Consider the following 12,614-nt stretch of genomic DNA (forward strand, 5'->3'; position numbering starts at 1 on the left):
CGGTAATTCCATGTTTAGGACAACGGGCACAAATTTTCTTGAATCTTTCTCAATATGTATGGAAAGCTTCTCTCTTATGCTGTTTGATTCCAATTATTTCCCTCCGTAAGGCTGAAGCTTTCATCTCTGGGAAGTATTTATCCAAAAATAGGCGTGCAAGATCTACCCAAATAGTAACCGTCCCTGGTAGGAGGTCATAGAGCCAGTCTTTTACTGTACCTTGCACCGCGAAGGGGAATTCCCTAAGCTTGATTTGATCCTCCGTGACATTGTGTGGCTTCATGCCCACACACACAACATGAAATTATGTCAGAAACTTGTGGGGATCTTCTGTTGGATTAGTGTCTAAGTCCATAACTATTTTGGTATGTACTTGACCCGATTATGAGCATGGTCCTTTTAGGTTGCCTTCACCATAGCAATATGTAGGATGAATTAAGGAGAGAAAGGTTTAAATATGATTTATTAATATATTATGAGAATAATATATTAAAGGTGAAATCATATTGTTTAATTAATATTAGTCAAGAATTAATTGATAATTAATTTTGTAGCTAAAATAGATTAATTAAATATAGGGGACTAGACTGCAATTATTGGATAATTGAGTTATTGGGCTAAGGAATGCTAAAGGAACAAGTGGTGAACGAAATTATGATGGTAGCCCATCATATTTTCGTCCATGGCCTCATCCAGAAGGTTCCATGGGCTGCTTAGAGTTTAAGTTGTTCATTAGGGTTTTGAATGAAACCCTAACAGCCCACACAAGTATATAAAGGACCCCTTAGGCCCCAAAAACGTGTGTAACTGAATCCTTAGGGTTTCTAGACAGTTTTGGGTGCCTCCTCTCTTCTCCTTCTTCGTCTAGTTGCTTAGTGGTGTTTGTGACTCCATTAGAGGTGCAACACTTGAGGCACTAAACTTTCTAAAGCCAATCAAAGTAAGGAATTGATTGTTATTGTAATATAACAATCAAAGTTAATTACTAAACCCTTATTTCAGTTCTTATTTGATAGATTTAGGGTTTATAGCTTTGGATATTCAATTGCATGTTCATTAGACAAACTAGATCCAAAAGCTATTAGGGTTTGCATGTACACCATAGGATTGATGTTTTGCTTAAAACCCATCATCTTCATTCTCCAAGCCTCTAAAGGTAGGGAGTAGGTGCATGAGTCCGAATTTAAGTTCAAGATTTGTGGTTGTCGGATATGTGATACAAAGAGGTTGTTGTGTAACTTCTTGTCTCGACCGTTGACGAAGAGTTTGCTCGGGTGGTGGATTTGGAGGTGGATTACGTCCATGATTGTCTCCCATGGTATGAGAAGTGGTTGAAGTTTCTGTAGGTGTAGTATTTGGAATGTTATAAGTAGGTAAAGATGGTGGAGTGGTATTTTTGGGTGAGGATGGTTGTGGTGATAGTGAGAGGCTTTTTGTTTCGGATGTTGATACACTTGAGAGGGGTATGTCCTCCTAAATGTTGATGACAGGAGGGTTAAATGATGAAGAAGTCCCGGAGCCCGGTTGCTTCTTACGAAGCTTGACTTGCTTCCTTAACTTCTTTGCAGTTTTTTCTATCTCCAAATCAATTGGCGGTGGTGTACATGTACGGAAAGATCTAGGCATAAACAATTAGTAACACCGTGTCCCCAGCAACGACGCCAATTTGTTAGCCGTGTCAAACCCAACAAATAAAGGGGTACAAATGACTCCAAAAACACTGCTACTTTGCACTGAAAATGTAATACAATGTAAGCAGGGTCGATCCACAGAGACACGGAACAAATGTTTATACCTTTTTGCGTAAGGTACAAATGTGGTCACAAAAGTGTGTGTGTGTGGGGGGGGGGGTATATGCACCGATTTAAGCAAATAACTAAAGTAGTAAGTAAACGATTGATTAATTAAAATAAATTCAAGATTTGTAAGTACTCCAACTCCATGCAAGACAAATTAGCAATGTGAATCCAATGATGAAATGATATTTTTTCAATTCTATCTAAGTTGGTACTTGGAAATGCTAACAGGCTCTAGCACCTCCCATTCATTACACTGATTAACCAAAATAAGCTCTTTGATTAATCATAACCTTACCAATCTAATCTAAACAAGCTGTTAGAATTAGGTTGAAAGATTGCATTAAACTTTATGTGAATGTTCCCAACAACATTCAATACTCCTCATAAGCTCAGGAGTGTAAGAATGTGAGAATTTGATTTACACTAGAATCTCTACAAATAGTTCGATTTAGTGCTTTTTACTTGTTCCATTTTACAAAACAATAACGGATTATGCATAATAGATAACTTGAATGATTCAACCCTAACTCAATTGGCCAAAAAGAACTAGAATTTAAGTCAAACTTTCAATTAAAACAAAATCAAATTCCCTCAATAGCATTTAAAAAAACATCAAGTCACATGCTTGAAGTCACATGCTTGAAGTCACATGAATAGTCAATACATGAAGTTGGAGTGTCTAGGGTTCTAGCCACACATGACTAGAACAAAACACAAATCTAGAAATTAAAATTAAAGTCTTACAAATTGAAATCCAAATGAAACTCAAGTGTTTCCAAGTGTTAATTGTCCTCCAAATCCTCCAGAAAATCGCCTTCAGAACTCCTAAAATCGACTTAACTTCTAATGAAACCGATTACACCTTTTTAGAAAGAAAAAAACTACTTTAAACCTGTGACTACGTTTACACGGCCCGTGTAAATTAACACTACCATTTACACGGTCCGTGTAAATAAAAAAGTACAATGCGCAATTTAGTCAGGCCTTCAAAGTACAATGCTCAGAGATCTACGTTTACACAACCCGTGTAAACACAAGGCTTCCATTTACACGGCCGTGTAAATCTCTGAAAAGCCAAAATCTTCATTTCTTTGATATATTTCTCATCGGTGCTCTGCAAGTCCCGAAACTTCATCTGCATCCCTTATTCATCTCCTCAAGTAAGACCCTACCTCCAAAAGTCCCTGAAATATCACAAAAATGTGTGAATGAAATTGCTTCATGAAAAATCCCGAAAAACATGCAAAATGAATGAGTTAAAACCTATATACAACGCACTTTTATGAAATAAAACTACAAAATGGATGCATAAAATGTACCCAACAATCATGTTCACATTTAGTACAATTTATAATCCATATTACATTTTAGTCATTCCAAATTGATACAACTTATTTACTTCCATTTTCCATAATATATCATAAATTGTAACTAAAATACAACCCCCTTAATGTTTAAGTACATGCCATCAACCTTAACGCATCACACATGTATATCAAAATACTTGTATCAAATTAATTAATTAGTCATCAACTTATCAATTCATGTCACTACCTATATATATATATATATATATATATATATATATATATATATATATATATATATATATATATATATATATAGACTTAGGCTATTCTATTCAAACTAATTATTGTGTTATTATATGCATAAATATGAACCAATCAATTTTACTTATTTTAAGAAAGTGATTAATATATATTATTGAATTAAATATAATTGAAAAATATCATCTTAATTAATTAGAAGGGTAATTTAGTCAAATAATATAGATTTAATAAAGAAAAATTGCATTTTTTAAGGGATCATAGATTCTATTAATTTTAAAAATCCGATTTTAAGAATTATAATTCTTTTAATTCGAACACTCTGACAGAATATGTTTATGAGTATATTCAATAATAAAAATATTCTTGAACCATAAATAATAAAAATATTTTTGAACCTATTTCTTGATCATGAATTTAAAAACTTCTTGTAGAATAACAAATTCTTGAACAATCAACTGAAGAATAAAAACAAAAAATACATTATTTCTTAGAGAATACGGGTAACAATTGTTAAGAATTACATTTATTATTAAAGAATAAAACTTAAAAAACTTTCAAAATGGGAAAGAAAACATCAAAATCTAACAACGACTAAACATTATAAAAGAATAATGTTGCTTAGAATCACTTTCACTTTTATGGTCTGTTCTTAATGCATCAACTTTTGTGATTCCAACAGAATTGGAATTCGTAATTCAATTCCAACAGAATTGGAATTCGTAATTCAATTCCAACATAATTAGAATTCGTGATTCCATTCCAATAAAATTGGAATCTCACCAATATCATCCATTGAATCAATAAGAGAAGCAGGAACTGAATCTTTTGTTGCTGTTCTTTGGGAATCATTGAAATAAGCAGGAACTGTTACAACAACTTTTGTGACCTTATCATTCATAAATTTTGAAGCATCGTCCACAAGCTTTCTCAATACCTGATAATATAGAAGCAACAAGAAAAGCCAAATTAGGGCAAACACATCTTACTGTTACAAATTAAGAGGCAGAGGGAGCACTGGTTACCTGTGCTGAAATTTCTTCTGCAACAAACTGTTTTCCAATAGCAGGACAATCAAGCTTAACGTTTCTGTTCTCATCACGCACCACCGTATACGAAATCTGCTTAGACTCCTCGTCCACCTTCGACATCTTCCTCCCGATAAATCTCTTCACTGAGAAGAAGGTGTTTTAGCGAATTCGAATCAAAGAAAAAAAAAGACTCACATCACATAAATACAAACGAACCTTCAATGCACACATCAATCGAAGGATTCATGTTATTGAATACACAAAAAGCACAAAACATCTCAGAATATTAACCTGATTGTAGCCCAGACAGGGAAGACGAACAAGAGAACGATACCGATGGGGTTGGAAATGCCATTGCTCTTGTTGAAAGTGTTCTTGAATCCTCCAGAAGCTCTGATGTGTTCTTGAAGCAAATAGCATCCGATAACCAAGCAAACAATCACTCTGATCCACCCTACTCTGACATAGCCGGCGACGAAGTTTGGAGCTACCACAACCAAAAGGAGCAAAGATCCCGACAACTCTAGATATTCTGTATTTTTCAGAACAATCGTAATGAGATTTGATTTCAAATTAACGAAATTCATTTCAATCAATTTCAATTGAAAACCTAAATTAATTAGGGATTGTATTATGGTTTAGGTAACTAGACCTGGGTAATGTTCACGGAAGAAGAGACGCAATACGACTCCGACTAATGTGATCCATTTCCCGATGTCTCCGCTGAAAAAAAAAACGAAATAGTTTCTGATTAAAACACGAAGAAGGATGAATCGAGAGACAAATTTCGATTATTGGATCAATACTTTACTGCAAAATTCCGAAGAGCCACTCAGGAAGAGTCAAGAAGATGTAGAGAACCAAAAGTGAAGTAAGGATCTTCGTCCTCCAGTTTGTTTGATCGAGTATCAGCAAATAACTGTAACACAACACATCAAGCAAAATTTGTCAATTTAGATCCATTTAAAATCAAATAATTAAACACGATGAACTGAAGAAGACGATTTGATCATTTGAAGCTAGAGTTGTACTTACATGCCGGCGAAGCAAGCGATCCATTGGAGGCAGGTAGTGATGAAACCACCACTGACTCCGAGCTTGATGACATGATCAGCCAATTTCCTCGTAGCTTCTCCGATATCTTTCAAATCGGAGTTGATTAACTTGGATGTTGCTTCTGATAGAGTTGGATCGGTCGACATCTTTAACTAATTCTTAGCTGCCTTCATCGTGATCTCTAGGATTAACTTGGGTGCGTCGTCCTCTGCCCCTCGGCGTTGGTAACGATGACAAGCTTCACTTCGTTGCTTCAGTCTAGTCGACCCCGGAGACGCTTCCTTAGCCTGAATCGATCGACATCCATTGGACCTTGCAGCCGCTTCGTGCTTTCCTTCTCACCTTCATCGATGAATTTGGGGGAAGTTGTTTATAAAAGGGGATAAATTAGGTTAAAATCAACTAGCATAATTATAGGAAAGTATTTAGGAAACTTGTTTATAAAATTACCTAATTACCCTTATTTATTTATTTAATTATTTATTTATATTTTAATTTTTGATTGACTCATATTTATACATACAATAACACAATAAATATTTTAAACAATTGAACCTCTCTCTCTCTCTCTCTCTCTCTCTCTCTCTCTCTCTCTATATATATATATATATATATATATATATATATATATATATATATATATATATATATATATATATATATATATATATATATATATATATATATATATATATATATATATAGGAACACCCATTTTCGAGGATGCTGCATTATAATCAAATGGCGAACTTGATTAACTGATATGGAAATGAACTATTGATGATAAAAAAGTCCCTCGTTGGACTTCATAGTTCATATATATACTCGGTATGTTTCGAAAATATTTTCCTTGAAATAAAAGTTAACTACAAACATGCTATTAATTAGTATTTTCTTACAAGTTTTGACACACTTACTAAACCAAACCAAAGATCCTGAAAGCAAATAGTAACAATAATCGCTAAAAAAAAAAAAAAAAAAAAAAAAAAAAAAAAAAAAAACTAAAGATCCTGAAATCAAATAAATGAACTAAAAAAGCTCTTGTTCAACTCGACTACTATCCAATAAATAAAGATAATGAATTTAATGTGACTAACAATTTATTAATGCAGATGCCTTTGTTTAGCTTAATGATCAGTGAATCGATCTACCATCGCAGCTGGTTGGGATGAGCTTCAAAGAACCTCGGTTGAATCCACACCGCTCTACGCACACGCTTTTTCGAAGGAGAATCATCTACAACTTCGTTTAGATACACATGTCGATGACAATCCTCAGCTGATTCGTATGATAATCCACAAACAGCAACATATTCATCGTCTTCAAGATTAAATCGGTCTCTGGTATCCTCAATCCTGTTACGAAAGACATGCTTCTTATAACAATAAGGCATACTTTCCATATCCTTGTTCACTTCAGCACCTTTCACGATGGTGTAGGGTTTCCATTTTTTATCTTTCACTGAAAATGATAACATAGTTTTCCCATCATCCATGTAGTAAAAATTTCGACTCTTCTCATCGAATGTTGCTGCACTAATGGAAGAGCTGAAATTATTACGGGTCGGTATCATGTGTGGAGTCCACGCAGTTTGGCCTTTGGAAATCACGTTTACTTCAACAGACGCTTCATCGATACCGTTGATAACGGAGACGATGCAGTGATCAGAGGTAGGTACGTCGGAAAACGCCGCGACATGGCCGTCGATTTGCTTGTGTGGGAAATCGGGAAGAACGATTTTCGCAAGTGAAAAGGGGCAAAAGAAGAAAATCGATTCGTCTTTATATAGTAGCAGCCATCCGTGATATGATGCAAGACAGACTGCGCCTTTGAGATCTGGAATGTTCCGATTGTAGGTTTTTGATTCTTCGTCGTTGTAGATGAGACATTCTGAACTGTCGGTTTTGTGGAACAGTAACCATGGAGATCGAAGAGATTCGATTGCAGCTGACGCAGTGGATGAAGCAGATCGGAAATCATTACAGGTTCCACGGAAACCTAAAAGCTCAATCATCGGTAATCTATCGGCTATGGAGGATAGAATCTCCGGGGGAAGATTGGAAAATGATCTCTTTTCAGCCGGAACTTCCTTCTTCGTTCCGGTATCCATTCCTTGCGTTTTCTACGTAACAAATTAATTACTATTAATTATTTAATTTCACAATTTGTTCCCATTATTAATTAATATTTTAAGAAAAATATACCAAATAACATTCCTATTCATATTCCTTAACAAACAAAAAACATTAAGATCCGGTCTCCAAACTTTACTTCATGATAGCACACAGTATTTACATATGAATATTTAACAAAATTCATGTTTAAAGTACAATTAATATATACAATATAGAAATCAGTAACTGTTAATTATGGTTTAATTTGCTTTGCATTACGAGTTCATAAAAAATCTTGTAATCTCGTTAAACTAGATTTTTATGTAACAATGATTCATAATCTATGCATGTAATTAGATTGTAAGTTATGTCATCATAAAAAAAATCCTGTTATAGAATTTTTAACGTTTCTACACTTTAATTTCTCCATGAATATGGATATAAATAAACAGATTGACGAGAAATAGTTTATCACTGACTAGGGTTCATCAACGTCTTCATACACTAAACATTTCTGTATTCAAACTTTACCGCACTAATCTAATCGTATTTAGACGTTCCGTGTTAATTATACATACATACATTCACATATACACACACAAATGAAGATGAAGATGAAGAGAAGATGAGTATGTTACCTTATGGTGAATTTGGTTGTAGAAAACTGCGTGAGATGAAATCGTTAAGGCGAGGAAACTGGGAACAAGTATATATAGCGCGAGAGATTGCGGGTGAGGTTTGTTACTTCCCCTTTCAAAACTCCAATACAATCCAATTTCTTTTATTGATCTCCTATTTATAATTTATAGTTACTTTTGAAATTTTAATTTTTAGGAGTAAATTACATGAATGGTCTGTTTTTTTTTACTATCACCTATATATTCATCAAAATTGGCTTTTTTTTCAGTTTAACTATTTATAAGAAATAATATTTTACTATGACTTCAATTGTTGAAATTGGCTGTTTTTTTTACTATCACCTATATATTTATCAAAATTGGCTGTTTTTTTTTTCAGTTTAACTATTTATAAGAAATAATATTTTACTATGACTTCAATTGTTGAAATTGTATTAATCTACTAATCACATTTTTTGACGTGCAGATTTTAATTGTTGAAGAAATTAACAGATAAGATTATTAAAAAAAATATTTTTGGAGATATGATAGGTGGTATATGTTATAAAGTAGAGAAAGTCTTTAAAATTAGTTTAGATATATGTAACTTGTGATAATCTGTTTTGTTATGGTTCGTGGACTGGTTAGTTTTCCTATAAATGATCGGGTAACCAAAAGCATAAACCCTTTCGGTATGTATGACTTTAAATCACAATAAATAGATAATCGCTTTTAAACCTTACACCAAGGTACCTTTTTAGAATTATATATTCTCTTCTTCTCTATATCTACCCTAATAAATAAGAATGATTTTACCACATGTCTTTCTCTCATTCAATTTGCTACATGTCATTTTGTCATAATTTAGAGATATATTTATTTTCCACTTGTCATTTCTTTCATTTTCCATTTCTAATATGTTATTAATTAGTTTCCATAAATTAAACCTACTATAATGATATTAATTTCAAATTTTAAATTTTAAATTTTAAATTTCAATTTCAATTTCAAATAAATTTATAGTTTAAACCTTTGTGTTTAACATTTTGTTATAATTAACCTGTTTAGTATACGGGTCTGATAACTAAACAATAATTTTAATTTATTTATTTTTTGCATGTTTTTTTCTCATAATTTTTATTTATTTTAAATTTCAAATTTAAATAAACTTCTCATTTAATCGTTTCTATTTAATATTTTGTTTTAATCAACCCGTATAATATACGGGTTTCACAACTAGTTTAATAATATAGAAGAGTATCTCTTTTGCCATGTGTCACCATATTAGACATTTTAATTAATGTGTTGCCACTTGTCAATCTATTAGTTTTCCATTTTATATTTATTAGACCTCCTCATTAATGTGATTCTATTTTAAATTTTAAATTTTAAATTATTGTTTTCATTAATTCACAAATAAAAATATCTAATATATATTAAAAATTAATTTAATATATTTATTTGAATCAATAACTATAATTTCACGTAACTAATAAAAAAGATCTCTTAAATTAATAATCTATTTAAAATAACTTATTAATAACTTAGAGTTTTTACTATAAAAGTTTGATTAATTTTATAACCGTAGTTCCCACGGATTATAAACTAGTTTTAGTAATAATAGTACCAAACTCAACGATGAAGTGCAAGCGGTTAATATTAGTTGCCAAATAATTGGTTACAAGCCAAAGAGCATTTCGTCTAATGGTATGGATTGACTTTTTCATTTGACATGTCATTGTCAAGTCTTGTTTGAGACTTATATGGTGATAATTCGAAGTATATTAGTTTACCATTCAAACAAATAAAAAATAAATAAATGGTTACAAAAGATGACGACTCTTTTTGTAACTACTAAACTTGTGTTTGAAGGGATTTGTCATTTGATCTTAGTAGAAAATATTCACAAAAAGAAATTGGTGAGTGTTGAAGTTCTTTTTTTAATGTGTAGAGGGCACAGATAAAAATCTAAAAGGAGATGGGTAATGGTAAATGCGACTCGGCTCTTTTTGTAACTGCTAAACTTGTGTTCGAAGGGATTTGCCATTTGATCTTAGTAGAAAATATTCACAAAAAGAAGTTGGTGAGTGTTTAAGTTCTTTGTTTAATGTATAGAGGGCACGGATAAAAATCTAAAAAGAGATGAGTAATGGTAAAGAATGATCGAATTCAATAAAGATGAGTAAGTAAAAGAACATGAATGCATTACATGTTCGAATCACCAACAAAAGGGCATTTCGAAAGTCGTGCCCATTTGTTGCATAGAGTTTCTAAATAAATCATTGATTATGCATGTTGGTTCCTATTCGTGTGCAAAAGCATGATACAAAATCTCAGGCAAGATAATGACAAAGTATGACTAGCATATGATAAGAGTCTCGATATTATAGGGGTTGAGATGTTGTCCTTAAAACATCTTTAGGTACAATCTACATATCGAAGAATATCAAATATATTCCAGCTCTAAAGAGAATATTAATATTATTGGGAAAGTTAGATGATGAAGGATATCATGTTGTACTAGATGCAAGACCGACTCAATACGTGGGTGACTTAGGCTTAGGCCTCGGGAATCAAGTTTTTAGGGGCATCAAAATAGTCCAACTATGTCTATAGTGTGTGTGTGTGTGTGTGTGTGTGTGTGTGTATATATATATATATATATATATATATATCAGTGTTGTAAATATCGGCCTAGGCGGCGCCTAGGCGCTAGGCGGTCTGCAACTGATTACGATTAGGGGTGCTAGGTGGAAATTGGTCAGTATCGGTCAAACTCGGGCTAGGCGGTCCTCGGCGGTCCTTGGCGGGAAGATTTTAAAAAATTCAAATTTTCAAATTTTCAAATATTATACCAAAATTTTCAAAACTTCAAAATTTTAAATTTTTAAATAATCAAAATTTCAAATATTATACCAAATATTTCAAAAATTCAAAATTCAAAAATTTTAAATTTTCAAATACTATATTTTCTTAGGATATATTAAGTTTTAAAATAGTTTTATTAGTAATTTATGGTCCCCGATTAATCCCTGCCAAACCGATTAATCGCTTGACCCCAGTCGACCGCCGAGCGATTTTTACAACCTTGATATATATATATATATATATATATATATATATATATATATATATATATATATATATATATATATATATAAACTAATATTATAAAAGTCCTAAATTTTTATTGTATTGTTTGAAAAAACCTTAATATTTTTTTTATTATTGTTATGTCCCTCGGAATAAAGTTCAGGGTTAACTTAAGCTTAGGCCCTGGGAATCAAGTTTTTAGCCATAACTTTCTCGTAAAATTATCACTTTAGCTCACTTAACGAGTTTCATGGTTAACTTTATTAATTTTTTCGCAAAATCAGTCCTAAAAAGTTTAAATTTGGTCCCTTGGGTTTGTAAAAAATTACACCACGTGGTTTTTTAACTTTATTTTTCGTTTTTTTGTATATTTTGTTTATTTTCATTTCTTTTAAATATATATACATTTTTTTCTTTTTCTATATATACTTTATTTATTTTTATTTTTTAACTTTATTTTTCAACAATTTTGATTTTTTTTAACCTTTTTACCTTTTGTTTTATATATTTTAGTTCTTAACTTTTTTACCTATTTTAGTTATTTATGATTTTTCTAATGTTTTTATTTATTTTTATTCAAATAAACGAACTTGAATTCAATATAAATTACTATAAAAAGTTTTTTTTATAGAGACCGACTATTATTATTATTATTATTATTTTCTGTTAATTTATTATCAAATTAAAAAATATTATCTTAAATTGTGACTATTGATATCACATATAGAAATATGATTTAATTTGCAAATTATATCACACATTGAAACACTAATTCTCAAAAAACAAGCTAATTTTTTTTCATTTTTTCGTAATGTAAATATGATAGCACTAAAGAACAAAAAAAAAGTTGGACCGAAATTACAAATATAAACCTAACTATTTTATTTACTTGAATAAAAATAAAAAATTACAAAACCTATAAATTGTAAAACTTATAATATATTCTAATATATTAATACATTTTATATTTTTTTTAAATGTCAATTAAAAGCTAAAAATACACAAAAAAAAAAAAAAAAAACATATAATTGAAAAAAATAAGAAAAAATAAAATAAATAAAAAGACGAAAAAATTAAAATATAATACGAAAAGAAACATGAAAAAAAAAACTAAAAAATACTAATATACTCTATATATACACTAAAAAACTAGAAAACAAAAGGTAAAAAGGTAAAAAAAAAAAAAAAAAAAATCAAATTGTTGAAAAATAAAGTTAAAAAATGAAAATAAATAAAGTATATATAAAAAATGAAAATAAAAATGTATATATGTTTATATAAAAAACGAAAACAAATAAAGTATAAAAAACAAAAAATAAAGTTAAAAAACCATGTG

General features: G+C 30.9%; 2 protein-coding genes across 2 annotated transcripts; both read right to left on the minus strand.

The window, feature by feature from the left end:
- Positions 1–4,571: 4,571 nt before the first annotated feature.
- On the minus strand, positions 4,572–5,600 carry LOC111881268 (cold-regulated 413 plasma membrane protein 2-like). The gene is made up of 4 exons (XM_052767612.1): positions 5,434–5,600; positions 5,210–5,317; positions 5,066–5,121; positions 4,572–5,020 (listed from the first exon to the last, which is right to left on the minus strand). The coding sequence occupies exons 1-4, from the start codon at positions 5,598–5,600 to the stop codon at positions 4,677–4,679; spliced, it is 675 nt and encodes a 224-aa protein (XP_052623572.1). The 3' UTR covers positions 4,572–4,676.
- Positions 5,601–5,707: 107 nt separating this feature from the next.
- Positions 5,708–7,677, minus strand: LOC111881284 (uncharacterized). Its single transcript, XM_023877702.2, has 3 exons — positions 6,606–7,677; positions 6,354–6,415; positions 5,708–5,796 (listed from the first exon to the last, which is right to left on the minus strand). The coding sequence occupies exons 1-3, from the start codon at positions 7,562–7,564 to the stop codon at positions 5,708–5,710; spliced, it is 1,110 nt and encodes a 369-aa protein (XP_023733470.2). The 5' UTR covers positions 7,565–7,677.
- Between the last annotated feature and the right edge of the window lie 4,937 nt (positions 7,678–12,614).

This window comes from Lactuca sativa, chromosome 9 (assembly GCF_002870075.4).
Source record: "Lactuca sativa cultivar Salinas chromosome 9, Lsat_Salinas_v11, whole genome shotgun sequence".
In the NCBI taxonomy this organism is placed as follows: Eukaryota; Viridiplantae; Streptophyta; class Magnoliopsida; order Asterales; family Asteraceae; genus Lactuca; species Lactuca sativa.